At 45.3% G+C, this 26,590-nt stretch overlaps 1 protein-coding gene and 14 non-coding genes across 15 annotated transcripts; all 15 read right to left on the bottom strand.

The window, feature by feature from the left end:
* Nucleotides 1-313: 313 nt before the first annotated feature.
* On the bottom strand, nt 314-386 carry TRNAT-GGU (transfer RNA threonine (anticodon GGU)). Its single transcript has one exon. It is a non-coding gene; the product is annotated as a tRNA-Thr (tRNA).
* Nucleotides 387-1,048: 662 nt separating this feature from the next.
* On the bottom strand, nt 1,049-1,121 carry TRNAI-GAU (transfer RNA isoleucine (anticodon GAU)). Its single transcript has one exon. It is a non-coding gene; the product is annotated as a tRNA-Ile (tRNA).
* Nucleotides 1,122-2,076: 955 nt separating this feature from the next.
* On the bottom strand, nt 2,077-2,149 carry TRNAD-GUC (transfer RNA aspartic acid (anticodon GUC)). The gene has a single exon. It is a non-coding gene; the product is annotated as a tRNA-Asp (tRNA).
* A 515-nt stretch (nt 2,150-2,664) lies between these two features.
* Nucleotides 2,665-2,737, bottom strand: TRNAT-GGU (transfer RNA threonine (anticodon GGU)). Its single transcript has one exon. It is a non-coding gene; the product is annotated as a tRNA-Thr (tRNA).
* A 662-nt stretch (nt 2,738-3,399) lies between these two features.
* Nucleotides 3,400-3,472, bottom strand: TRNAI-GAU (transfer RNA isoleucine (anticodon GAU)). Its single transcript has one exon. It is a non-coding gene; the product is annotated as a tRNA-Ile (tRNA).
* An 808-nt stretch (nt 3,473-4,280) lies between these two features.
* Nucleotides 4,281-4,353, bottom strand: TRNAT-GGU (transfer RNA threonine (anticodon GGU)). The gene has a single exon. It is a non-coding gene; the product is annotated as a tRNA-Thr (tRNA).
* Nucleotides 4,354-5,015: 662 nt separating this feature from the next.
* On the bottom strand, nt 5,016-5,088 carry TRNAD-GUC (transfer RNA aspartic acid (anticodon GUC)). Its single transcript has one exon. It is a non-coding gene; the product is annotated as a tRNA-Asp (tRNA).
* Nucleotides 5,089-5,603: 515 nt separating this feature from the next.
* TRNAT-GGU (transfer RNA threonine (anticodon GGU)) lies at nt 5,604-5,676 on the bottom strand. Its single transcript has one exon. It is a non-coding gene; the product is annotated as a tRNA-Thr (tRNA).
* Nucleotides 5,677-7,367: 1,691 nt separating this feature from the next.
* On the bottom strand, nt 7,368-7,440 carry TRNAT-GGU (transfer RNA threonine (anticodon GGU)). The gene has a single exon. It is a non-coding gene; the product is annotated as a tRNA-Thr (tRNA).
* Nucleotides 7,441-9,278: 1,838 nt separating this feature from the next.
* TRNAT-GGU (transfer RNA threonine (anticodon GGU)) lies at nt 9,279-9,351 on the bottom strand. The gene has a single exon. It is a non-coding gene; the product is annotated as a tRNA-Thr (tRNA).
* A 1,838-nt stretch (nt 9,352-11,189) lies between these two features.
* Nucleotides 11,190-11,262, bottom strand: TRNAT-GGU (transfer RNA threonine (anticodon GGU)). The gene has a single exon. It is a non-coding gene; the product is annotated as a tRNA-Thr (tRNA).
* An 8,796-nt stretch (nt 11,263-20,058) lies between these two features.
* TRNAD-GUC (transfer RNA aspartic acid (anticodon GUC)) lies at nt 20,059-20,131 on the bottom strand. Its single transcript has one exon. It is a non-coding gene; the product is annotated as a tRNA-Asp (tRNA).
* A 1,543-nt stretch (nt 20,132-21,674) lies between these two features.
* TRNAD-GUC (transfer RNA aspartic acid (anticodon GUC)) lies at nt 21,675-21,747 on the bottom strand. Its single transcript has one exon. It is a non-coding gene; the product is annotated as a tRNA-Asp (tRNA).
* Nucleotides 21,748-22,555: 808 nt separating this feature from the next.
* Nucleotides 22,556-22,628, bottom strand: TRNAY-GUA (transfer RNA tyrosine (anticodon GUA)). The gene has a single exon. It is a non-coding gene; the product is annotated as a tRNA-Tyr (tRNA).
* Nucleotides 22,629-24,127: 1,499 nt separating this feature from the next.
* Nucleotides 24,128-26,590, bottom strand: LOC149651908 (zinc finger MYM-type protein 1-like). Its single transcript, XM_089846996.1, has one exon. The coding sequence runs from the start codon at nt 26,588-26,590 to the stop codon at nt 24,128-24,130; it is 2,463 nt and encodes an 820-aa protein (XP_089703122.1).

Here is a 26,590-nt window from a genome sequence, read left to right as displayed (position 1 = left end):
ATTTTAAACTTTACAACACCGCACCCGGGTGGGCCCGAACCACCAACCTTTTGTTTAACATCCGAACGCGCTAACCATGGAGCCAAAGAAGCCCAAAAATTAAATGGTCGTCAGGTATTGTGGAAAAACTTTGACTCTTTAAGTTACATCTGAGACTTCACAACACCGCTCTCGGGTGGGCTCGAACCACCAACCTTTTGGTTAACATACGAACGCGCTAACCATGGAGCCAAGGAAGCTCAGAAATGAAATGGTCGTCAGGTATTGTGGAAAAACTTTGACTTTTTACATCACATCTGAGACCTCACAACACCGCTCACGGATGGGCTCGAACCACCAACCTTTCGGTTACCAGCCGAACGCGCTAACCATTGCGCCACGGAAGCCCAAAAATTACATGGTCGTCAAGTATTGTGGAAAAACTTTGGCTTTTTACGTTACATTTGAGATCTTAAAACACCGCTCCCGGGTGGGCTCGAACCACTAGTCTTTTGAATAACAGCTGAACGCGCTAACCATTGCGCCACGGAAGCCCAAAAATTAAACGGTCGTCAGGTATTGTGGAAAAACTTTGGCTTTTTACATTACATTTGAGACTTCACAACACCGCTCCCGGGTGGGCTCGAACCACCGACCTTTTGGTTAACATCCGAACGCGCTGACCATGAAGCCAAGGAAGCTCAGGAATGAAATGGTCGTTAGGTATTGTGGAAAAACTTTGGCTATTTACGTTACATTTGAGATTCCACAACACCGCTACCGAGTGGGCTCTAACCACCGACCTATTGATTAACAGCCGAACGCGCTAACCATTGAGCCACGGAAGCTCAGAAATTAAATGGTTATCATGTATTGTGGAAAAGTTTTGAATTTTTACGCTACATCTGAGACCCCACAACACCTCTCCCGGAAGGGCTCGAACCACCAACCTTTCGGTTAACAGCTGAACGCGCTAACCATTGCGCCACGGAAGCCCAAAAATTAAATGGACGTCAGGTATTGTGGAAAAACCTTGACTTTTTTCGTCACATCTGAGACCTCAAACCACCGCTCCCGGATGGGCTCGAACCACCAACGTTTCGGTTATCTGCCGAACGCGTTAACCATTGCGCCACGGAAGCCCAAAATTAAATAGTCGTCAAGTATTGTGGAAAAACTTTGGCTTTTTACGTTACATTTGAGATCTTAAAACACCGCTCCCGGGTGGGCTCGAACCACCAGTCTTTTGAATAACAGCTGAACGCGCTGACCATTGCGCCACGGAAGCCCAAAAATTAAATTGTCGTCAGGTATTGTGGAAAAACTTTGGCTTTTTACGTTACATTTGAGACCTCACAACACCGCTCCCGGGTGGACTCGAACCACCAACCTTTCTTTTAACAGCTGAACGCGCTAACCATTGCGCAACGGAAGCCCAAAAATTAAATGTTCGTCAGGTATTGTGGAAAAACTCTCACATTTTACGTTACATCAGAGATCTCACAACACCGCTCCCGGGTGGGCTCGAACCACCAACCTTTCGATTAACAGCTGAACGCGCTAACCATTGCAACACGGAAGCCCAAAAATTAAATGTTCGTCAGGTATTGTGGAAAATTTTTGGCTTTTTACGTTACATTTGAAACTTCACAACACCGCACCCGGGTGGGCCTGAACCACCAACCTTTTCTTTAACATCCGAACGCGCTAACCATGGAGCCAAAGAAGCCCAAAAATTAAATAGTCGTCAGGTATTGTGGAAAAACTTTGACTTTTTACGTCACATCTGAGACCTAACAACACCGCTCCCGGGTGGGCTAGAACCACCGACCTTTCGATTAACAGCTGAACGCGCTAACCATTGCAACACGGAAGCCCAAAAATTAAATGTTCGTCAGGTATTGTGGAAAAACTTTGGCTTTTTACGTTACATTTGAAACTTCACAACACCGCACCCGGGTGGGCCTGAACCACCAACCTTTTCTTTAACATCCGAACGCGCTAACCATGGAGCCAAAGAAGCCCAAAAATTAAATGGTCGTCAGGTATTGTGGAAAAACTTTGACTTTTTACGTTACATCTGAGATCTCACAACACCGCTCCCGGATGGGCTCGAACCACCAACCTTTCGATTGACAGTCGAACGCGCTAACCATTGAGCCATGGAAGCTCAGAAAATAAATGGCCGTCAGGTATTGTGGAAAAACTATGGATTTTTACGTTACATTTGAGACCTCACAACACCGCTCCCGGGTGGACTCGAACCACCAACCTTTCGATTAACAGCTGAACGCGCTAACCATTGCAACACGGAAGCCCAAAAATTAAATGTTCTTCACTTATTGTGGAAAAACTTTAGCTTTTTACGTTACATTTTAAACTTTACAACACCGCACCCGGGTGGGCCCGAACCACCAACCTTTTGTTTAACATCCGAACGCGCTAACCATGGAGCCAAAGAAGCCCAAAAATTAAATGGTCGTCAGGTATTGTGGAAAAACTTTGACTCTTTAAGTTACATCTGAGACTTCACAACACCGCTCTCGGGTGGGCTCGAACCACCAACCTTTTGGTTAACATACGAACGCGCTAACCATGGAGCCAAGGAAGCTCAGAAATGAAATGGTCGTCAGGTATTGTGGAAAAACTTTGACTTTTTACATCACATCTGAGACCTCACAACACCGCTCACGGATGGGCTCGAACCACCAACCTTTCGGTTACCAGCCGAACGCGCTAACCATTGCGCCACGGAAGCCCAAAAATTACATGGTCGTCAAGTATTGTGGAAAAACTTTGGCTTTTTACGTTACATTTGAGATCTTAAAACACCGCTCCCGGGTGGGCTCGAACCACTAGTCTTTTGAATAACAGCTGAACGCGCTAACCATTGCGCCACGGAAGCCCAAAAATTAAACGGTCGTCAGGTATTGTGGAAAAACTTTGGCTTTTTACATTACATTTGAGACTTCACAACACCGCTCCCGGGTGGGCTCGAACCACCGACCTTTTGGTTAACATCCGAACGCGCTGACCATGAAGCCAAGGAAGCTCAGGAATGAAATGGTCGTTAGGTATTGTGGAAAAACTTTGGCTATTTACGTTACATTTGAGATTCCACAACACCGCTACCGAGTGGGCTCTAACCACCGACCTATTGATTAACAGCCGAACGCGCTAACCATTGAGCCACGGAAGCTCAGAAATTAAATGGTTATCATGTATTGTGGAAAAGTTTTGAATTTTTACGCTACATCTGAGACCCCACAACACCTCTCCCGGAAGGGCTCGAACCACCAACCTTTCGGTTAACAGCTGAACGCGCTAACCATTGCGCCACGGAAGCCCAAAAATTAAATGGACGTCAGGTATTGTGGAAAAACCTTGACTTTTTTCGTCACATCTGAGACCTCAAACCACCGCTCCCGGATGGGCTCGAACCACCAACGTTTCGGTTATCTGCCGAACGCGTTAACCATTGCGCCACGGAAGCCCAAAATTAAATAGTCGTCAAGTATTGTGGAAAAACTTTGGCTTTTTACGTTACATTTGAGATCTTAAAACACCGCTCCCGGGTGGGCTCGAACCACCAGTCTTTTGAATAACAGCTGAACGCGCTGACCATTGCGCCACGGAAGCCCAAAAATTAAATTGTCGTCAGGTATTGTGGAAAAACTTTGGCTTTTTACGTTACATTTGAGACTTCACAACACCGCTCCCGGGTGGGCTCGAACCACCACCCTTTTGGTTAACATCCGAACGCGCTAACCATGGAGCCAAGGAAGCTCAGGAATGAAATGGTCGTCAGGTATTGTGGAAAAGCTTTGACCTTTTACATCACATCTGAGACCTCACAACACTGCTCCCGGATGGGCTCGAACCACCAACCTTTCGGTTAACAGCCGAACGCGCAAACAATCGCGCCACGAAAGCCCAAAAATTAAATGGTCGTCAGGTATTGTGGGAAAACTTTGGCTTTTTACGTTACATTTGAGATCTCACAACACCGCTCCCGGGTGGTCTCGAGCCAACAACCTTTCGGTTAACAGCCGAACGCGCTAACCATTGAGCCAAGGAAGCTCAGAAAATAAATGGTCGTCAGGTATTGTGGAAAAACTTTGACTCTTTAAGTTACATCTGAGACTTCACAACACCGCTCTCGGGTGGGCTCGAACCACCAACCTTTTGGTTAACATACGAACGCGCTAACCATGGAGCCAAGGAAGCTCAGAAATGAAATGGTCGTCAGGTATTGTGGAAAAACTTTGACTTTTTACATCACATCTGAGACCTCACAACACCGCTCACGGATGGGCTCGAACCACCAACCTTTCGGTTACCAGCCGAACGCGCTAACCATTGCGCCACGGAAGCCCAAAAATTACATGGTCGTCAAGTATTGTGGAAAAACTTTGGCTTTTTACGTTACATTTGAGATCTCACAACACCGCTCCCGGGTGGTCTCGAGCCAACAACCTTTCGGTTAACAGCCGAACGCGCAAACAATCGCGCCACGAAAGCCCAAAAATTAAATGGTCGTCAGGTATTGTGGGAAAACTTTGGCTTTTTACGTTACATTTGAGATCTCACAACACCGCTCCCGGGTGGTCTCGAGCCAACAACCTTTCGGTTAACAGCCGAACGCGCTAACCATTGAGCCAAGGAAGCTCAGAAAATAAATGGTCGTCAGGTATTGTGGAAAAACTTTGGATTTTTACGTTACATCAGAGATCTCACAACACCGCTCCCGGGTGGGCTCGAACCACCAACCTTTCGATTAACAGCTGAACGCGCTAACCATTGCAACACGGAAGCCCAAAAATTAAATGTTCGTCAGGTATTGTGGAAAAACTTTGGCTTTTTACGTTACATTTGAAACTTCACAACACCGCACCCGGGTGGGCCTGAACCACCAACCTTTTCTTTAACATCCGAACGCGCTAACCATGGAGCCAAAGAAGCCCAAAAATTAAATGGTCGTCAGGTATTGTGGAAAAACTTTGACTTTTTACGTTACATCTGAGATCTCACAACACCGCTCCCGGATGGGCTCGAACCACCAACCTTTCGATTGACAGTCGAACGCGCTAACCATTGAGCCATGGAAGCTCAGAAAATAAATGGCCGTCAGGTATTGTGGAAAAACTTTGGATTTTTACGTTACATTTGAGACCTCACAACACCGCTCCCGGGTGGACTCGAACCACCAACCTTTCGATTAACAGCTGAACGCGCTAACCATTGCAACACGGAAGCCCAAAAATTAAATGTTCTTCACTTATTGTGGAAAAACTTTAGCTTTTTACGTTACATTTTAAACTTCACAACACCGCACCCGGGTGGGCCCGAACCACCAACCTTTTGTTTAACATCCGAACGCGCTAACCATGGAGCCAAAGAAGCCCAAAAATTAAATGGTCGTCAGGTATTGTGGAAAAACTTTGACTCTTTAAGTTACATCTGAGACTTCACAACACCGCTCTCGGGTGGGCTCGAACCACCAACCTTTTGGTTAACATACGAACGCGCTAACCATGGAGCCAAGGAAGCTCAGAAATGAAATGGTCGTCAGGTATTGTGGAAAAACTTTGACTTTTTACATCACATCTGAGACCTCACAACACCGCTCACGGATGGGCTCGAACCACCAACCTTTCGGTTACCAGCCGAACGCGCTAACCATTGCGCCACGGAAGCCCAAAAATTACATGGTCGTCAAGTATTGTGGAAAAACTTTGGCTTTTTACGTTACATTTGAGATCTTAAAACACCGCTCCCGGGTGGGCTCGAACCACCAGTCTTTTGAATAACAGCTGAACGCGCTAACCATTGCGCCACGGAAGCCCAAAAATTAAACGGTCGTCAGGTATTGTGGAAAAACTTTGGCTTTTTACGTTACATTTGAGACTTCACAACACCGCTCCCGGGTGGGCTCGAACCACCGACCTTTTGGTTAACATCCGAACGCGCTGACCATGAAGCCAAGGAAGCTCAGGAATGAAATGGTCGTTAGGTATTGTGGAAAAACTTTGGCTATTTACGTTACATTTGAGATTCCACAACACCGCTACCGAGTGGGCCCTAACCACCGACCTATTGATTAACAGCCGAACGCGCTAACCATTGAGCCACGGAAGCTCAGAAATTAAATGGTTATCATGTATTAAGGAAAGGTTTTGAATTTTTACGCTACATCTGAGACCCCACAACACCTCTCCCGGAAGGGCTCGAACCACCAACGTTTCGGTTAACAGCCGAACGCGCTAACCATTGCGCCACGGAAGCCCAAAATTAAATAGTCGTCAAGTATTGTGGAAAAACTTTGGCTTTTTACGTTACATTTGAGATCTTAAAACACCGCTCCCGGGTGGGCTCGAACCACCAGTCTTTTGAATAACAGCTGAACGCGCTGACCATTGCGCCACGGAAGCCCAAAAATTAAATTGTCGTCAGGTATTGTGGAAAAACTTTGGCTTTTTACGTTACATTTGAGACTTCACAACACCGCTCCCGGGTGGGCTCGAACCACCACCCTTTTGGTTAACATCCGAACGCGCTAACCATGGAGCCAAGGAAGCTCAGGAATGAAATGGTCGTCAGGTATTGTGGAAAAGCTTTGACCTTTTACGTCACATCTGAGACCTAACAACACTGCTCCCGGATGGGCTCGAACCACCAACCTTTCGGTTAACAGCCGAACGCGCAAACAATCGCGCCACGAAAGCCCAAAAATTAAATGGTCGTCATGTATTGTGGGAAAACTTTGGCTTTTTACGTTACATTTGAGATCTCACAACACCGCTCCCGGGTGGTCTCGAGCCAACAACCTTTCGGTTAACAGCCGAACGCGCTAACCATTGAGCCAAGGAAGCTCAGAAAATAAATGGTCGTCAGGTATTGTGGAAAAACTCTGACATTTTACGTTACATCTGAAACCTCACAACACCGCTCCCGGATGGGCTCGAAACACCAACCTTTCGGTTAACAGCCGAACGCGCTAACTATTGCACAATGGAAGCCCAAATATTAAATGTTCGTCAGGTATTGTGGAAATTTTTTTTAATTTTTACGTTACATTTGAGATCTCACAACACCGCTGCCGAGTGGGCTCGAACCACCAACCTTTCCGTTAACATCCGAACAAGCTAACCATGGAGCCAAGGAAGCTCAGGAATGAAATGGTCCTCAGGTATTGTGGAAAAACTTTGGCTTTTTACGTTACATTTGAGACTTCACAACACCGCTCTCGGGTGGGCTCGAACCACCAACCTTTTGGTTAACATACGAACGCGCTAACCATGGAGCCAAGGAAGCTCAGAAATGCAATTGTCGTCAGGTATTGTGGAAAAACTTTGACTTTTTACATCACATCTGAGACCTCACAACACCGCTCACGGATGGGCTCGAACCACCAACCTTTCGGTTACCAGCCGAACGCGCTAACCATTGCGCCACGGAAGCCCAAAAATTACATGGTCGTCAAGTATTGTGGAAAAACTTTGGCTTTTTACGTTACATTTGAGATCTTAAAACACCGCTCCCGGGTGGGCTCGAACCACCAGTCTTTTGAATAACAGCTGAACGCGCTAACCATTGCGCCACGGAAGCCCAAAAATTAAACGGTCGTCAGGTATTGTGGAAAAACTTTGGCTTTTTACGTTACATTTGAGACTTCACAACACCGCTCCCGGGTGGGCTCGAACCACCGACCTTTTGGTTAACATCCGAACGCGCTGACCATGAAGCCAAGGAAGCTCAGGAATGAAATGGTCGTTAGGTATTGTGGAAAAACTTTGGCTATTTACGTTACATTTGAGATTCCACAACACCGCTACCGAGTGGGCTCTAACCACCGACCTATTGATTAACAGCCGAACGCGCTAACCATTGAGCCACGGAAGCTCAGAAATTAAATGGTTATCATGTATTAAGGAAAGGTTTTGAATTTTTACGCTACATCTGAGACCCCACAACACCTCTCCCGGAAGGGCTCGAACCACCAACCTTTCGGTTAACAGCTGAACGCGCTAACCATTGCGCCACGGAAGCCCAAAAATTAAATGGACGTCAGGTATTGTGGAAAAACCTTGACTTTTTTCATCACATCTGAGACCTCAAACCACCGCTCCCGGATGGGCTCGAACCACCAACGTTTCGGTTAACAGCCGAACGCGCTAACCATTGCGCCACGGAAGCCCAAAATTAAATAGTCGTCAAGTATTGTGGAAAAACTTTGGCTTTTTACGTTACATTTGAGATCTTAAAACACCGCTCCCGGGTGGGCTCGAACCACCAGTCTTTTGAATAACAGCTGAACGCGCTGACCATTGCGCCACGGAAGCCCAAAAATTAAATTGTCGTCAGGTATTGTGGAAAAACTTTGGCTTTTTACGTTACATTTGAGACTTCACAACACCGCTCCCGGGTGGGCTCGAACCACCACCCTTTTGGTTAACATCCGAACGCGCTAACCATGGAGCCAAGGAAGCTCAGGAATGAAATGGTCGTCAGGTATTGTGGAAAAGCTTTGACCTTTTACGTCACATCTGAGACCTAACAACACTGCTCCCGGATGGGCTCGAACCACCAACCTTTCGGTTAACAGCCGAACGCGCAAACAATTGCGCCACGAAAGCCCAAAAATTAAATGGTCGTCATGTATTGTGGGAAAACTTTGGCTTTTTACGTTACATTTGAGATCTCACAACACCGCTCCCGGGTGGTCTCGAGCCAACAACCTTTCGGTTAACAGCCGAACGCGCTAACCATTGAGCCAAGGAAGCTCAGAAAATAAATGGTCGTCAGGTATTGTGGAAAAACTCTGACATTTTACGTTACATCTGAAACCTCACAACACCGCTCCCGGATGGGCTCGAAACACCAACCTTTCGGTTAACAGCCGAACGCGCTAACTATTGCACAATGGAAGCCCAAATATTAAATGTTCGTCAGGTATTGTGGAAATTTTTTTTAATTTTTACGTTACATTTGAGATCTCACAACACCGCTGCCGAGTGGGCTCGAACCACCAACCTTTCCGTTAACATCCGAACAAGCTAACCATGGAGCCAAGGAAGCTCAGGAATGAAATGGTCCTCAGGTATTGTGGAAAAACTTTGGCTTTTTACGTTACATTTGAGACTTCACAACACCGCTCTCGGGTGGGCTCGAACCACCAACCTTTTGGTTAACATACGAACGCGCTAACCATGGAGCCAAGGAAGCTCAGAAATGCAATTGTCGTCAGGTATTGTGGAAAAACTTTGACTTTTTACATCACATCTGAGACCTCACAACACCGCTCACGGATGGGCTCGAACCACCAACCTTTCGGTTACCAGCCGAACGCGCTAACCATTGCGCCACGGAAGCCCAAAAATTACATGGTCGTCAAGTATTGTGGAAAAACTTTGGCTTTTTACGTTACATTTGAGATCTTAAAACACCGCTCCCGGGTGGGCTCGAACCACCAGTCTTTTGAATAACAGCTGAACGCGCTAACCATTGCGCCACGGAAGCCCAAAAATTAAACGGTCGTCAGGTATTGTGGAAAAACTTTGGCTTTTTACGTTACATTTGAGACTTCACAACACCGCTCCCGGGTGGGCTCGAACCACCGACCTTTTGGTTAACATCCGAACGCGCTGACCATGAAGCCAAGGAAGCTCAGGAATGAAATGGTCGTTAGGTATTGTGGAAAAACTTTGGCTATTTACGTTACATTTGAGATTCCACAACACCGCTACCGAGTGGGCTCTAACCACCGACCTATTGATTAACAGCCGAACGCGCTAACCATTGAGCCACGGAAGCTCAGAAATTAAATGGTTATCATGTATTAAGGAAAGGTTTTGAATTTTTACGCTACATCTGAGACCCCACAACACCTCTCCCGGAAGGGCTCGAACCACCAACCTTTCGGTTAACAGCTGAACGCGCTAACCATTGCGCCACGGAAGCCCAAAAATTAAATGGACGTCAGGTATTGTGGAAAAACCTTGACTTTTTTCATCACATCTGAGACCTCAAACCACCGCTCCCGGATGGGCTCGAACCACCAACGTTTCGGTTAACAGCCGAACGCGCTAACCATTGCGCCACGGAAGCCCAAAATTAAATAGTCGTCAAGTATTGTGGAAAAACTTTGGCTTTTTACGTTACATTTGAGATCTTAAAACACCGCTCCCGGGTGGGCTCGAACCACCAGTCTTTTGAATAACAGCTGAACGCGCTGACCATTGCGCCACGGAAGCCCAAAAATTAAATTGTCGTCAGGTATTGTGGAAAAACTTTGGCTTTTTACGTTACATTTGAGACTTCACAACACCGCTCCCGGGTGGGCTCGAACCACCACCCTTTTGGTTAACATCCGAACGCGCTAACCATGGAGCCAAGGAAGCTCAGGAATGAAATGGTCGTCAGGTATTGTGGAAAAGCTTTGACCTTTTACGTCACATCTGAGACCTAACAACACTGCTCCCGGATGGGCTCGAACCACCAACCTTTCGGTTAACAGCCGAACGCGCAAACAATTGCGCCACGAAAGCCCAAAAATTAAATGGTCGTCATGTATTGTGGGAAAACTTTGGCTTTTTACGTTACATTTGAGATCTCACAACACCGCTCCCGGGTGGTCTCGAGCCAACAACCTTTCGGTTAACAGCCGAACGCGCTAACCATTGAGCCAAGGAAGCTCAGAAAATAAATGGTCGTCAGGTATTGTGGAAAAACTCTGACATTTTACGTTACATCTGAAACCTCACAACACCGCTCCCGGATGGGCTCGAAACACCAACCTTTCGGTTAACAGCCGAACGCGCTAACTATTGCACAATGGAAGCCCAAATATTAAATGTTCGTCAGGTATTGTGGAAAATTTTTTTAATTTTTACGTTACATTTGAGATCTCACAACACCGCTGCCGAGTGGGCTCGAACCACCAACCTTTCCGTTAACATCCGAACGCGCTAACCATGGAGCCAAGGAAGCTCAGGAATGAAATGGTCCTCAGGTATTGTGGAAAAACTTTGGCTTTTTACGTTACATTTGAGACTTCACAACACCGCTCTCGGGTGGGCTCGAACCACCAACCTTTTGGTTAACATACGAACGCGCTAACCATGGAGCCAAGGAAGCTCAGAAATGCAATGGTCGTCAGGTATTGTGGAAAAACTTTGACTTTTTACATCACATCTGAGACCTCACAACACCGCTCACGGATGGGCTCGAACCACCAACCTTTCGGTTACCAGCCGAACGCGCTAACCATTGCGCCACGGAAGCCCAAAAATTACATGGTCGTCAAATATTGTGGAAAAACTTTGGCTTTTTACGTTACATTTGAGATCTTAAAACACCGCTCCCGGGTGGGCTCGAACCACCAGTCTTTTGAATAACAGCTGAACGCGCTAACCATTGCGCCACGAAAGCCCAAAAATTAAACGGTCGTCAGGTATTGTGGAAAAACTTTGGATTTTTACGTTACATTTGAGATCTCACAACACCGCTCCCGAGTGGGATTGAACCACCAACCTTTCTATTAACAGCTGAACGCGCTAACCATTGCGCAACGGAAGCCCAAAAATTAAATGTTCGTCAGGTATTGTGGAAAAACTTTGACTTTTTACGTTACATTTGGGATTTCACAACACCGCTCCCGGGTGGGCTCGAACCACCAACCTTTCGGTTAACAGCCGAACGCGATAACCATTGCGCAACAGAAGCCAAAAAAATAAATGTTCGACAGGTATTGTGGAAAAAGTTTGGATTTTTACGTTACATTTGAGATCTCTCAACACCGCTCCCGAGTGGGATTGAACCACCAACCTTTCGGTTAACAGCCGAACGCGCTAACCATTGCGCAACGGAAGCCGAAAAATTAAATGTTCGTCAGGTATTGTGGAAAAACTTTGAATTTTTACGTTACACTTGAGATCTCACAACACCGCTCCCGGTTGGGCTCGAACCACCAACCTTTCGAATAACAGCCGAACGCGCTAACCATTGAGCCATGGAGGCTCAGAAAATAAATGGTCGTCAGGTATTGTGGAAAAACTTTGAATTTTTACGTTACACTTGAGATCTCTCAACACCGCTCCCGGGTGATCTCGAACCACCAACCTTTCGGTTAACAGCCGAACGCGCTAACCATTGCGCAACGGAAGCCAAAAAATTAAATGTTCGTCAGGTATTGTGGAAAATTTTGGATATTTACGTTACACTTGAGATCTCACAACACCGCTCCCAGTTGGGCTCGAACCAACAACCTTTCGATTAACAGCCGAACGCGCTAACCATTGCGCAACGGAAGCCAAAAAAATAAATGTTCGTCAGGTATTGTGGAAAAACTTTGGATATTTACGTTACATCTTAGATCTCACAACACCGCTCCCGAGTGGGATTGAACGACCAGCTGTTAAAAGAAAGGTTGGTGGTTCGAGCCCACCCGGGAGCGGTGTTGTGAGATCTCAAATGTAACGTAAAAATCCAAAATGTTTCCACAATACCTGACGAACATTTTTTTCTGAGCTTCCATGGCTCAATGGTTAGCGCGTTCGGCTGTTAATTGAAAGGTTGGTGGTTCGAGCCCATCCGGGAGCGGTGTTGTGAGGTCTCAGATGTAACGTAAAATGTCAGAGTATTTCCACAATACCGGACGACCATTTATTTTCTGAGCTTCCATGGCTCAATGGTTAGCGCGTTCGGCTGTTAACCGAAAGGTTGTTGGTTAGAATACCCGGGAGCGGTGTTGTGAGATCTAAGATGTAACGTAAAAATCCAAAGTTTTTTCCACAATACCTGACGAACATTTAATTTTTGGGCTTCCGTTGCGCAATGGTTAGGGCGTTCAGCTGTTAAAAGAAAGTTTGGTGGTTCGAGCCCATCCGGGAGCGGTGTTGTGAGGTCTCAGATGTAACGTAAAATGTAAGAGTATTTCCACAATACCGGACGACCATTTATTTTCTGAGCTTCCATGGCTCAATGTTTAGCGCGTTCGGCTGTTAACCGAAAGGTTGTTGGTTCGAATACCCGGGAGCGGTGTTGCGAGGTCCCAGATGTGACGTAAAAATCCAAAATGTTTCCACAATACCTGACGAACATTTTTTTTCTGAGCTTCCATGGCTCAATGGTTAGCGCGTTCGGCTGTTAATCGAAAGGTTGGTGGTTCGAGCCCAACCGGGAGCGGTGTTGTGAGATCTCAATTGTAACGTAAAAATTCAAAGTTTTTCCACAATACCTGACGAACATTTAATTTTTTGGGTTCCGTTGCGCAATGGTTAGCGCGTTCAGCTGTTAATAGAAAGGTTGGTGGTTCGAGCCCACTCGGGAGCGGTGTTGTGAGATCTCAAATGTAACGTAAAAATCCAAAGTTTTTCCACAATACCAGACGAACATTAAATTTTTGGGCTTCCGTTGCGCAATAATTAGCGCGTTCGGCTTTTAACCGAAAGGTTGGTGGTTCGAGCCCATCCGGAAGCGGTGTTGTGAGGTCTTAGATTTAACGTAAAATCCAAAGTTTCTCCACAATACCTGACGACCATATCACTTTCGGGCTTCCGTGGCGCAATGGTTAGCGCGTTCGGCTGTTAACCGAAAGGTTGGTGGTTCAAGCCCATCCGGGTGCGGTGTTGTGAGGTCCCAGATGTGACGTAAAAAGTCAAATTTTTTCCACAATACCTGACGACCATTTCATTTTTGAGCTTCTTTGGCTCCATTTTTAGCGTGTTCGGATGTTAAACAAAAGTTTGGTGGTTCGAGACCACCCGGGTGCGGTGTTGTGAGATCTCAAATGTAACGTAAAAATCCAAAATTTTTCTACAATACCTGACGAACATTTAATTTTTGGGCTTCCATTGCGCAATGGTTAGCGCGTTCGGATGTTAACCGAAAGGTTGGTGGTTCGAGCCCATCCGGGAGCGGTGTTGTGAGGTCTCAGATGTAACGTAAAATGTCAGAGTATTTCCACAATACCGGACGACCATTTATTTTCTGAGCTTCCATGGCTCAATGGTTAGCGCGTTCGGCTGTTAACCGAAAGGTTGTTGGTTCGAATACCCAGGAGCGGTGTTGTGAGATCTAAGATGTAACGTAAAAATCCAAAGTTTTTTCCACAATACCTGACGAACATTCAATTTTTCGTCTTCCGTTGCGCAGTGGTTAGCGCGTTCGGCTGTTAACCGAAAGTTTGGTGGTTCGAGCCCACCCGGGAGCGGTGTTGTGAGATCTCAAATGTAACGTAAAAATCCAAAATGTTTCCACAATACCTGACGAACATTTTTTTTCTGAGCTTCCATGGCTCAATGGTTAGCGCGTTCGGCTGTTAATTGAAAGGTTGGTGGTTCGAGCCCAACCGGGAGCGGTGTTGTGAGATCTCAATTGTAACGTAAAAATTCAAAGTTTTTCCACAATAACTGACGAACATTTAATTTTTGGGGTTCCGTTGCGCAATGGTTAGCGCGTTCAGCTGTTAATAGAAAGGTTGGTGGTTCGAGCCCACTCGGGAGCGGTGTTGTGAGATCTCAAATGTAACGTAAAAATCCAAAGTTTTTCCACAATACCTGACGAACATTAAATTTTTGGGCTTCCGTTGCGCAATAATTAGCGCGTTCGGCTTTTAACCGAAAGGTTGGTGGTTCGAGCCCATCCGGAAGCGGTGTTGTGAGGTCTTAGATTTAACGTAAAATCCAAAGTTTCTCCACAATACCTGACGACCATATCACTTTCGGGCTTCCGTGGCGCAATGGTTAGCGCGTTCGGCTGTTAACCGAAAGGTTGGTGGTTCGAGCCCATCCGGGTGCGGTGTTGTGAGGTCCCAGATGTGACGTAAAAAGTCAAAGTTTTTCCACAATACCTGACGACCATTTCATTTTTGAGCTTCTTTGGCTCTTTTTGGTTAGCGTGTTCGGGTGTTAAACAAAAGGTTGGTGGTTCGAGCCCACCCGGGTGCGGTGTTGTGAGATCTCAAATGTAACGTAAAAATCCAAAATTTTTCTACAATACCTGACGAACATTTAATTTTTGGGCTTCCGTTGCGCAATGGTCAGCGCGTTCGGCTGTTAATCGAAAGGTTGGTGGTTCGAGCCCATCCGGGTGCGGTGTTGTGAGGTCCCAGATGTGACGTAAAAAGTCAAAGTTTTTCCACAATAGCTGACGACCATATTATTTTGTAGCTTCTTTGGCTCCATGGTTAGCGCGTTCGGATGTTAAATAAAAGGTTGGTAGTTCGAGCCCACCCGGGTGCGGTGTTGTGAAGTTTCAAATGTAACGTAAAAAGCCAATGTTTTTCCACAATACCTGACGACCATTTACTTTTTGGGCTTCCGTGGCGCAATGGTTAGCACGTTCGGCTGTTAACCGAAAGGTTGGTGGTTCGAGCCCACTCGGGAGCGGTGTTGTGAGATCTCAAATGTAACGTAAAAATCCAAAATTTTTCCACAATACCTGACGAACATTTAATTTTTGGGCTTCCGTTGCGCAATGGTTAGCGCGTTCAGCTGTTAAAAGAAAGTTTGGTGGTTCGAGCCCACTCGGGAGCGGTGTTGTGAGATCTCAAATGTAACGTAAAAATCCAAAGTTTTTTCACAATACCTGACGAACATTTAATTTTTGGGCTTCCATTGCGCAATGGTTAGCGCGTTCGGCTGTTAACCGAAAGGTTGTTGGTTCGAAAACCCGGGAGCGGTATTGTGAGATCTAAGATGTAACGTAAAATGTCAGAGTATTTCCCACAATACCGGACGACCATTTATTTTCTGAGCTTCCATGGCTCAATGGTTAGCGCGTTCGGCTGTTAACCGAAAGGTTGTTGGTTCGAAAACCCGGGAGCGGTATTGTGAGATCTAAGATGTAACGTAAAAATCCAAAGTTTTTTCCACATTACCTGACGAACATTTAATTTTTCGTCTTCCGTTGCGCAATGGTTAGCGCGTTCGGCTGTTAACCGAAAGTTTGGTGGTTCGAGCCCACCCGGGAGCGGTGTTGTGAGATCTCAAATGTAACGTAAAAATCCAAAATTTTTCCACAATACCTGACGAACATTTATTTTCTGAGCTTCCATGGCTCAATGGTTAGCGCGTTCAGCTGTTAATCGAAAGGTTGGTGGTTCGAGCCCAACCGGGAGCGGTGTTGTGAGATCTCAATTGTAACGTAAAAATTCAAAGTTTTTCCACAATACCTGACGACCATATCACTTTCGGGCTTCCGTGGCGCAATGGTTAGCGCGTTCGGCTGTTAACCGAAAGGTTGGTGGTTCGAGCCCATCCGGGTGCGGTGTTGTGAGGTCCTAGATGTGACGTAAAAAGTCAAAGTTTTTCCACAATACCTGACGACCATTTCATTTTTGAGCTTCTTTGGCTCCATGGAGAGCGCGTTCGGATGTTAAACAAAAGGTTGGTGGTTCGAGCCCACCCGGGTGCGGTGTTGTGAAATCTCAAATGTAACGTAAACAGCTGAACGCGCTAACCATTGCGCAACGGAAGCCCAAAAATTAAATGTTCGTAACGTATTGTAGAAAAATTTTGGATTTTTACGTTTCATTTGAGATCTCACAACACCGCTCCCGAGTGGGCTCGAACCACCAAACTTTCTTTTAACAGCTGAACGCGCTAACCATTGCGCAACGGAAGCCCAAAAATTAACTGTTCGTCAGGTATTGTGGAAAAACTTTGAATTTTTACGTTAAATTTGAGATCTCACAACACCGCTCCCGGTTGGGCTCGAACCACCAACCTTTCGATTAACAGCCGAACGCGCTAACCATTGAGCCATGGAAGCTCAGAAAACATATGGTCGTCAGGTATTGTGGAAAAACTTTGGATTTTTACGTTTCATTTGAGATCTCACAACACCGCTCCCGAGTGGGCTCGAACCACCAAACTTTCTTTTAACAGCTGAACGCGCTAACCATTGCGCAACGGAAGCCCAAAAATTAACTGTTCGTCAGGTATTGTGGAAAAACTTTGAATTTTTACGTTAAATTTGAGATCTCACAACACCGCTCCCGGTTGGGCTCGAACCACCAACCTTTCGATTAACAGCCGAACGCGCTAACCATTGAGCCATGGAAGCTCAGAAAACATATGGTCGTCAGGTATTGTGGAAAAACTTTGACTTTTTACGTCACATCTGGGACCTCACAACACCGCACCCGGATGGGCTCGAACCACCATCCTTTCGGTTAACAGCCGAATGCGCTAACTATTGCGTCACGGAAGCCCGAAAGTGATATGGTCGTCAGGTATTGTGGAAAAACTTTGGATTTTACGTTAAATCTAAGACCTCACAACACCGCTTCCGGATGGGCTCGAACCACCAACCTTTCGGTTAAAAGCCAAACGCGCTAATTACTGCGCATCGGAAGCCCAAAAATTCAATGTTCGTCAGGTATTGTGGAAAAACTTTGGATTTATACGTTACATTTGAGATCTCACAACACCGCTCCCGAGTGGGCTCGAACCACCAACCTTTCTATTAACAGCTGAACGTGCTAACCATTGCGCCACGAAAGCCCAAAAAGTAAATGGTCGTCAGGTATTGTGGAAAAACTTTGGCTTTTTACGTTACACTTGAAACTTCACAACACCGCACCCGGGTGGGCTCGAACTACCAACCTTTTATTTAACATCCGAACGCGCTAACCATGGAGCCAAAGAAGCTCAAAAATGAAATGGTCGTCAGGTATTGTGGAAAAATTTTGACTTTTTACGTCACATCTGGGACCTCACAACACCGTACCCGGATGTGCTCGAACCACCAACCTTTCGATTAACAGCCGAACGCGCTGACCATTGCGCAACGGAAGCCCAAAAATTAAATGTTCGTCAGGTATTGTAGAAAAATTTTGGATTTTTACGTTACATTTGAGATCTCACAACACCGCACCCGGGTGGGCTCGAACCACCAACCTTTTGTTTAACATCCGAACGCGCTAACCATGGAGCCAAAGAAGCTCAAAAATGAAATGGTCGTCAGGTATTGTGGAAAAACTTTGACTTTTTACGTCACATCTGGGACCTCACAACACCGCACCCGGATGGGCTCGAACCACCAACCTTTCGGTTAACAGCCGAACGCGCTAACCATTGCGCCACGGAAGCCCGAAAGTGATATCGTCGTCAGGTATTGTGGAAAAACTTTGGATTTTACGTTAAATCTAAGACATCACAACACCGCTTCCGGATGGGCTCAAACCACCAACCTTTCGGTTAAAAGCCGAACGCGCTAATTATTGCGCAACGGAAGCCCCAAAATTTAATGTTCGTCAGGTATTGTGGAAAAACTTTGGATTTTTACGTTACATTTGAGATCTCACAAAACCGCTCCCGAGTGGGCTCGAACCACCAACCTTTCTATTAACAGCTGAACGCGCTAACCATTGCGCAACGGAAGCCCCAAAAATTAAATGTTCGTCAGGTATTGTGGAAAAACTTTGGATTTTACAATACATCTAAGACCTCACAACACCGCTCCCGGATGGGCTCGAACCACCAACCTTTCGGTTAACAGCCGAACGCGCTAACCATTGCGCAACGGAAGCCCAAAAATTAAATGTTCGTCAGGTATTGTGGAAAAACTTTGGATTTTTACGTTACATTTGAGATCTCACAACACCGCTCCCGGGTGGGCTCGAACCACCAACCTTTCGGTTAACAGCCGAACGCGCTAACCATTGAGCCATGGAAGCTCAGAAAATAAATGGTCGTCAGGTATTGTGGAAAAACTTTGACTTTTTACGTCAAATCTAAGACCTAACAACACCGCTCCCGGGTGGGCTCGAACCACCAACCTTTCGAATAACAGCTGAACGCGCTAACCATTGCAACACGGAAGCCCAAAAATTAAATGTTCGTCAGGTATTGTGGAAAAACTTTGGATTTTTACGTTACATCTGAGATCTCACAACACCGCTCCCGGGTGGGCTCGAACCACCAACCTTTCGATCAACAGCTGAACGCGCTAACCATTGCAACACGGAAGCCCAAAAATTAAATGTTCGTCAGGTATTGTGGAAAAACTTTGGCTTTTTACGTTACATTTGAAACTTCACAACACCGCACCCGGGTGGGCCTGAACCACCAACCTTTTCTTTAACATCCGAACGCGCTAACCATTGAGCCACGGAAGCTCAGAAATTAAATGGTTATCATGTATTGTGGAAAAGTTTTGAATTTTTACGCTACATCTGAGACCCCACAACACCTCTCCCGGAAGGGCTCGAACCACCAATCTTTCGGTTAACAGCTGAACGCGCTAACCATTGCGCCACGGAAGCCCAAAAATTAAATGGACGTCAGGTATTGTGGAAAAACCTTGACTTTTTTCGTCACATCTGAGACCTCACAACACCGCTCCCGGATGGGCTCGAACCACCAACCTTTCGGTTAACACCCGAACGCGCTAACCATTGCGCCACGGAAGCCCAAAAATTAAATGGTCGTCAAGTATTGTGGAAAAACTTTCGCTTTTTACGTTACATTTGAGATCTTAAAACACCGCTCCCGGGTGGGCTCGAACCACCAGTCTTTTGAATAACAGCTGAACGCGCTGACCATTGCGCCACGGAAGCCCAAAAATTAAATTGTCGTCAGGTATTGTGGAAAAACTTTGGATTTTTACGTTACATTTGAGATCTCACAACACCGCTCCCGGGTGGGCTCGAACTACCAACCGTTCGGTTAACAGCCGAACGCGCTAACCATTGAGCCATGGAAGCTCAGAAAATAAATGGTCGTCAGGTATTGTGGAAAAACTTTGACTTTTTACGTCACATCTGAGACCTAACAACACCGCTCCCGGGTGGGCTCGAACCACCGACCTTTCGATTAACAGCTGAACGCGCTAACCATTGCAACACGGAAGCCCAAAAATTAAATGTTCGTCAGGTATTGTGGAAAAACTTTGGCTTTTTACGTTACATTTGAAACTTCACAACACCGCACCCGGGTGGGCCTGAACCACCAACCTTTTCTTTAACATCCGAACGCGCTAACCATGGAGCCAAAGAAGCCCAAAAATTAAATGGTCGTCAGGTATTGTGGAAAAACTTTGACTTTTTACGTTACATCTGAGATCTCACAACACCGCTCCCGGATGGGCTCGAACCACCAACCTTTCGATTGACAGTCGAACGCGCTAACCATTGAGCCATGGAAGCTCAGAAAATAAAAGGCCGTCAGGATTGTGGAAAAACTTTGGATTTTTACGTTACATTTGAGATCTCACAACACCGCTCCCGGGTGGGCTCGAACTACCAACCGTTCGGTTAACAGCCGAACGCGCTAACCATTGAGCCAAGGAAGCTCAGAAAATAAATGGTCGTCAGGTATTGTGGAAAAACTTTGACTTTTTACGTCACATCTGAGACCTAACAACACCGCTCCCGGGTGGGCTCGAACCACCGACCTTTCGATTAACAGCTGAACGCGCTAACCATTGCAACACGGAAGCCCAAAAATTAAATGTTCGTCAGGTATTGTGGAAAAACTTTGGATTTTTACGTTACATTTGAGATCTCACAACATCGCTCCCGGGTGGGCTCGAACCACCAACCATTCGGTTAACAGCCGAACGCGCTGACCATTGCGCAACGGAAGCCCAAAAATTAAATGTTCGTCAGGTATTGTGGAAAAACTTTGGATTTTTACGTTACATTTGAGATCTCACAACACCGCTCTCGTGTGTGCTCGAACCACCATCCTTTCTTTTAACAGCTGAACGCGCTAACCATTGCGCAACGGAAGCCCCAAAAATTAAATGTTCGTCAGGTATTGTGGAAAAACTTTGGATTTTTACCTTACATTTGAGATCTCACAACACCGCTCCCAAGTGGGCTCGAACCACCAACCTTTCTCTTAACAGCTGAACGCGCTAACCATTGCGCAACGGAAGCCCAAAAATTATATGTTCGTCAGGTATTGTGAAAAAACTTTGAATTTTTACGTTACATTTGAGATCTCACAACACCGCTCCCGGGTGGGCTCGAACCACCAACCTTTCGGTTAACAGCCGAACACGCTAACCATTGAGCCATGGAAGCTCAGAAAATAAATGGTCGTCAGGTATTGTGGAAAACTTTGACTTTTTACGTCACATCTGAGACCTCACAACACCGCTCCCGGGTGGGCTCGAACCACCAACCTTTCGATTAACAGCTGAACGCGCTAACCATTGCAACACGGAAGCCCAAAAATTAAATGTTCGTCAGGTATTGTGGAAAAACTTTGGATTTTTACGTTACATCAGAAATCTCACAACACCGCTCCTTGGTGGGCTCGAACCACCATCCTTTCGATTAACAGCTGAACGCGCTAACCATTGCATTACGGAAGCCCAAAAATTAAATGTTCGTCAGGTATTGTGGAAAAACTTTGGCTTTTTACGTTACATTTGAAACTTCACAACACCGCACCCGGGTGGGCCCGAACCACCAACCTTTTGTTTAACATCCGAACGCGCTAACCATGGAGCCAAAGAAGCCCAAAAATTAAATGGTCGTCAGGTATTGTGGAAAAACTCTGACATTTTACGTTACATCTGAGATCTCACAACACCGCTCCCGGATGGGCTCGAACCACCAACCTTTCGGTTAACAGCCGAACGCGCTAACCATTGAGCCATGGAAGCTCAGAAAATAAATGGTCGTCAGGTATTGTGGAAAAACTTTGACTTTTTACGTCACATCTGAGACCTCACAACACCGCTCCCGGATGGGCTCGAACCACCAACCTTTCGGTTGACAGCCGAACGCGCTTACCATTGAGCCATGGAAGCTCAGAAAATAAATGGTCGTCAGGTATTGTGGAAAAACTTTGGATTTTACAATACATCTAAGACCTCACAACACCGCTCCCGGATGGGCTCGAACCACCAAACTTTCTTTTAACAGCTGAACGCGCTAACCATTGCGCAACGGAAGCCCAAAAATTAAATGTTCGTCAGGTATTGTGGAAAAACTTTGGCTTTTTACGTTACATTTGAAACTTCACAACACCGCACCCGGGTGGCCCTGAACCACCAACCTTTTTTTTAACATCCGAACGCGCTAACCATGGAGCCAAAGAAGCCCAAAAATTAAATGGTCGTCAGGTATTGTGGAAAAACTTTGACTTTTACGTTACATCTGAGATCTCACAACACCGCTCCCGAGTGTGCTCGAACCACCAACCTTTCTTTTAACAGCTGAACGCGCTTACCATTGCGCAACGGAAGCCCCAAAAATTAAATGTTCGTCAGGTATTGTGGAAAAACTTTGGATTTTTACGTTACATTTGAGATCTCACAACACCGCTCCCGAGTGGGCTCGAACCACCAACCTTTCTCTTAACAGCTGAACGCGCTAACCATTGCGCAACGGAAGCCTAAAAATTATATGTTCGTCAGGTATTGTGGAAAAACTTTGAATTTTTACGTTACATTTGAGATCTCACAACACCGCTCCCGGGTGGGCTCGAACCACCAACCTTTCGGTTAACAGCCGAACGCGCTAACCATTGAGCCATGGAAGCTCAGAAAATAAATGGTCGTCAGGTATTGTGGAAAAACTTTGACTTTTTACGTTACATCAGAGATCTCACAACACCGCTCCCGGGTGGGCTCGAACCACCAACCTTTCGATTTACAGCTGAACGCGCTAACCATTGCAACACGGAAGCCCAAAAATTAAATCTTCGTCAGGTATTGTGGAAAAACTTTGGCTTTTTACGTTACATTTCAAACTTCACAACACCGCACCCGGGTGGGCCCGAACCACCAACCTTTTGTTTAACATCCGAACGCCCTTACCATGGAGCCAAAGATGCTCAAAAATTAAATGGTCGTCAGGTATTGTGGAAAAACTTTGACTTTTTAAGTTACATCTGAGATCTCACAACACCGCTCCCGGATGGGCTCGAACCACCAACCTTTCGCTTAACAGCCGAACGCGCTAACCATTGAGCCATGGAAGCTCAGAAAATAAATGGCCGTCAGGTATTGTGGAAAAACTTTGGATTTTTACGTTACATTTGAGATCTCACAACACCGCTGCCGAGTGGGCTCGCACCACCAACCTTTCGGTTAACAGCCGAACGTGCTAACCATTGCGCCAAGGAAGCCCAAAAAGTAAATGGTCGTCAGGTATTGTGGAAAAACTTTGGCTTTTTACGTTACATTTGAAACTTCACAACACCGCACCCGGGTGGAATCGAACCACCAACCTTTCGGTTAACATCCGAACGCGCTAACCATGGAGCCAAGGAAGCTCAGGAATGAAATGGTCGTCAGGTATTATGGAAAAACTTTGGCTTTTTACGTTACATTTGAGACTTCACAACACCGCTCTCGGGTGGGCTCGAACCACCAACCTTTTGTTTAACATACGAACGCGCTAACCATGGAGCCAAGGAAGCTCAGAAATGAAATGGTCGTCAGGTATTGTGGAAAAACTTTGGCTTTTTACGTTACATTTGAGATCTTAAAACACCGCTCCCGGGTGGGCTCGAACCACCAGTCTTTTGAATAACAGCTGAACGCGCTAACCATTGCGCCACGGAAGCCCAAAAATTAAACGGTCGTCAGGTATTATGGAAAAACTTTGGCTTTTTACGTTACATTTGAGACTTCACAACACCGCTCCCGGGTGGATCGAACCACCGACCTTTTGGTTAACAACCGAACGCGCTGACCATGAAGCCAAGGAAGCTCAGGAATGAAATGGTCGTTAGGTATTGTGGAAAAACTTTGAATTTTTACGTTACATTTGAGATCTCACAACACCGCTCCCGGTTGGGCTCGAACCACCAACCTTTCGATTAACAGCCGAACGCGCTAACCATTGAGCCATGGAAGCTCAGAAAATAAATGGCCGTCCGGTATTGTGGAAATACTCTGACATTTTACGTTACATCTGAGACCTCACAACACCGCTCCCGGATGGGCTCGAACCACCAACCTTCGGTTAACCAGTAGCGTCGCTAGGGTTTGAAATTTGGGGGGGCTAATCTGGGCAAACTATTTGAAAGTTATTATATGAAATGTATTACTCAATTTTGCATAATTTGTTCGTGGGAATATGTGCAGATGTTTATAACTACCCGAAAATTGGTGTCAATGTGAAATAATTCGCATTTTAAAGATATACAAACTTTTATTGACAAAGAGTAAGGAACCGAATTTAATGACTATGGTGCAATAATGAGTGAAGGAATTTTACTCGTCTTGAGTGATCTGTCGTGGACGCAAACTGGTCAATAATGCAATCAATACAAATGTTTTGCGATATTTCTCTTTCAATTGCTAGGATAGCTAATGATGAAAGTCGCACCTGACCCATAGTATTTCTTAAGTAAGTTTTAATTCGCTTCAGTAAAGAAAATGAGCGTTCACATACAACGGATGTGACTGGGAGGGTTACAGCAATTTGTAACATTTTGCATAATCCTGGAAAAACATTTCTTGGTAAAGTATTTAATAAACCTAATAAGGAACCTGGACGTTCATCTTCTTTTAGGTTTCGCAAGTAGTTTTTAGCAACTAGTATTTCAGCTATAGGAACTTCAATATTGTACTGCGAGCAAAATCCACCCAGTCGTTCAGAAGACAAAAAACTGTCAATGTCTTTAGTCATTAGTAAAGGGGACATTGCACTTATAGCTTCGAGAACTTCAGTGTTGTTTCCGCTAATAAATCGCACTTCCATTTCATTAATCATTCTATCCAATGTGGCGTAGTAAATTCCGGACTTTAAAGATGAGCTGGATTCGTCTATTCTTTGTCCGGTTTTTTCGGTAATTACGAAACTTCTCATTGCTTTCGGTAAAGCTGTTTTTCGTTTTGGACGACCTCGCTTTGCAGCAGGCTCCGCGTTGGAACCCGTGGCTACTGCAGTTAATTCAGACTCTACTGGAATGTCAAGATCACCTGCCAATTTTTTGGCTTCATCAAGAATAGAATTATAGGCGCTCTCACTTCTGAACTCTTTCAGAGTATTAATAACTGCTTGTACCGCCATTGTAGCCTGAGACAAATCGAGGTTGGTTGACTGAAGCTGATTATTTAATAATTCGGTGACAGAAAGGATTTTATGAAAAACTAGCATAGTAACGACAGTTGAAAACTTCCTCAAAAATGTGTACAATCCTAGTGCCTTGCATCGATCAGAACCATCTTGGGGATTTTCCAAATATTGCAATAAAGCCGCGTAAGTTTTTTTCACCGCTTTTATCGATCTAATTTGACAAGCCCAGCGTGTGTCGCTAAGACCCTGAAGTTCCGTGTGTACCAAGTTTAAGTCTTTCTGGATTTCTTGAAAGTTTCGATGTGCTATGCCAGACATGGAGAAATACGAGTGCAAGCTCTTGAGAATATCGAAAAAATCCTTCGCTTCTTGTATATCTCTGCAGGTGTCGACTAGAACCAAATTCAGTCTATGAGCGAAACAATGAACATAAATTGCCATTGGATGATCTTCTTTAAATAGGGTTTGTACTCCTCTGCAATTACCACTCATCACATTAGCACCATCATATCCCTGACCAACAGAAATGGCGGCATCAAGACCGAACTCTGAAATTTTATCACAAATGGATTTTTTTAAACCAGCTGCTGATAAGTCTCGAACATCTTGAAAGCAGAGAAATCGCTCGTTTATATTTTTATTTGAAAAAAAGCGAATGCAAATGCTCATTTGCTCAATTTTACTAACATCCCTAGTGTCATCGCACATTATTGAATAGAACTCCGCTTCTTTAACTTTGGCAATAATCTGATTGCGTACAATGTTCGCGGAAATTTCAATTATTTCGTTTTGAGAAGAAGGAGATAGATATGAAGCGTTTCCTGGCATGTAGTCTAAAAGAGCCTCGCCAAAAACTGTATCAAATTTCGATAGGGTCTTCAAAATCTCCACAAAATTCCCTTTATTTAAAGAGTCTTTTGATTCATCGTGCCCACGTTGAGCAATACCTTGTCTGGCAGAAAGTAATAACACTTCGCATAGCCGCCGAAGGTAGGAACGATTTTTAATAACCTGTTCCATATTTGCAGTTGCAGTTAGAGTCGCTACTGATCCTGACTTTTGAGTAGCTTGGAATCCAGTCCATTTTTCGGGCGCAGTTTTATGTACCTGTGTAATTTCATGTTCCTTGAATTTTTCAGGCCCGCGTTTCCAGTTTTTCATTCCAGTTGATACAAAGGTGTCTTCTTGTTTTCCGGTATTCGTCTTAAAGTGTCTGCATGCGTAACAAAACGCTGCATCTTGACTTTTGCTATATTCCAACCACTTGAAAGTTTTATACCACGATGCAAGAAAAGATCTCTTTTGTTTTCCAAATTCTCTCGATGGGAATTTGAAAAGAATCGGTTGCCGAGGGTCATCATTTGGGGACTTACTTAAATCATTCACATTCAAATGCTTCAAAATCGGTTCTCTGCTAAGAGCACTCTGCCTTGACGTTGAAGCACCGATATCCGATTTGTCTTGATCGTCTGTAAGTGTAATATCCTCGGTAGAAGGATCATTAAAATCTTGCAGTATTTCACATTGACATTTTGCAAGATTAGCAGCAACTGCGCTAGTAGAAGCATTTTGACCATCTGAGGAGTCTGTATGTTTTTTCCTGATCACGAACTTATCCAT

Source organism: Phalangium opilio, unplaced genomic scaffold (genome assembly GCF_054372755.1).
Source record: "Phalangium opilio isolate 3A_F unplaced genomic scaffold, DU_Popi_V2 ptg000082l_1, whole genome shotgun sequence".
Lineage (NCBI taxonomy): Eukaryota > Metazoa > Arthropoda > Arachnida > Opiliones > Phalangiidae > Phalangium > Phalangium opilio.
The sequence above is the reverse complement of the archived record's forward strand: the minus strand, read 5'-3'. Positions and strand labels throughout refer to the sequence as shown.

Bases quoted from the DNA above. Each gene is read 5' to 3' on its own strand.
- LOC149651908 (XM_089846996.1), bottom strand. From the start codon at position 26,590: ATGGATAAGTTCGTGATCAGGAAAAAACATACAGACTCCTCAGATGGT.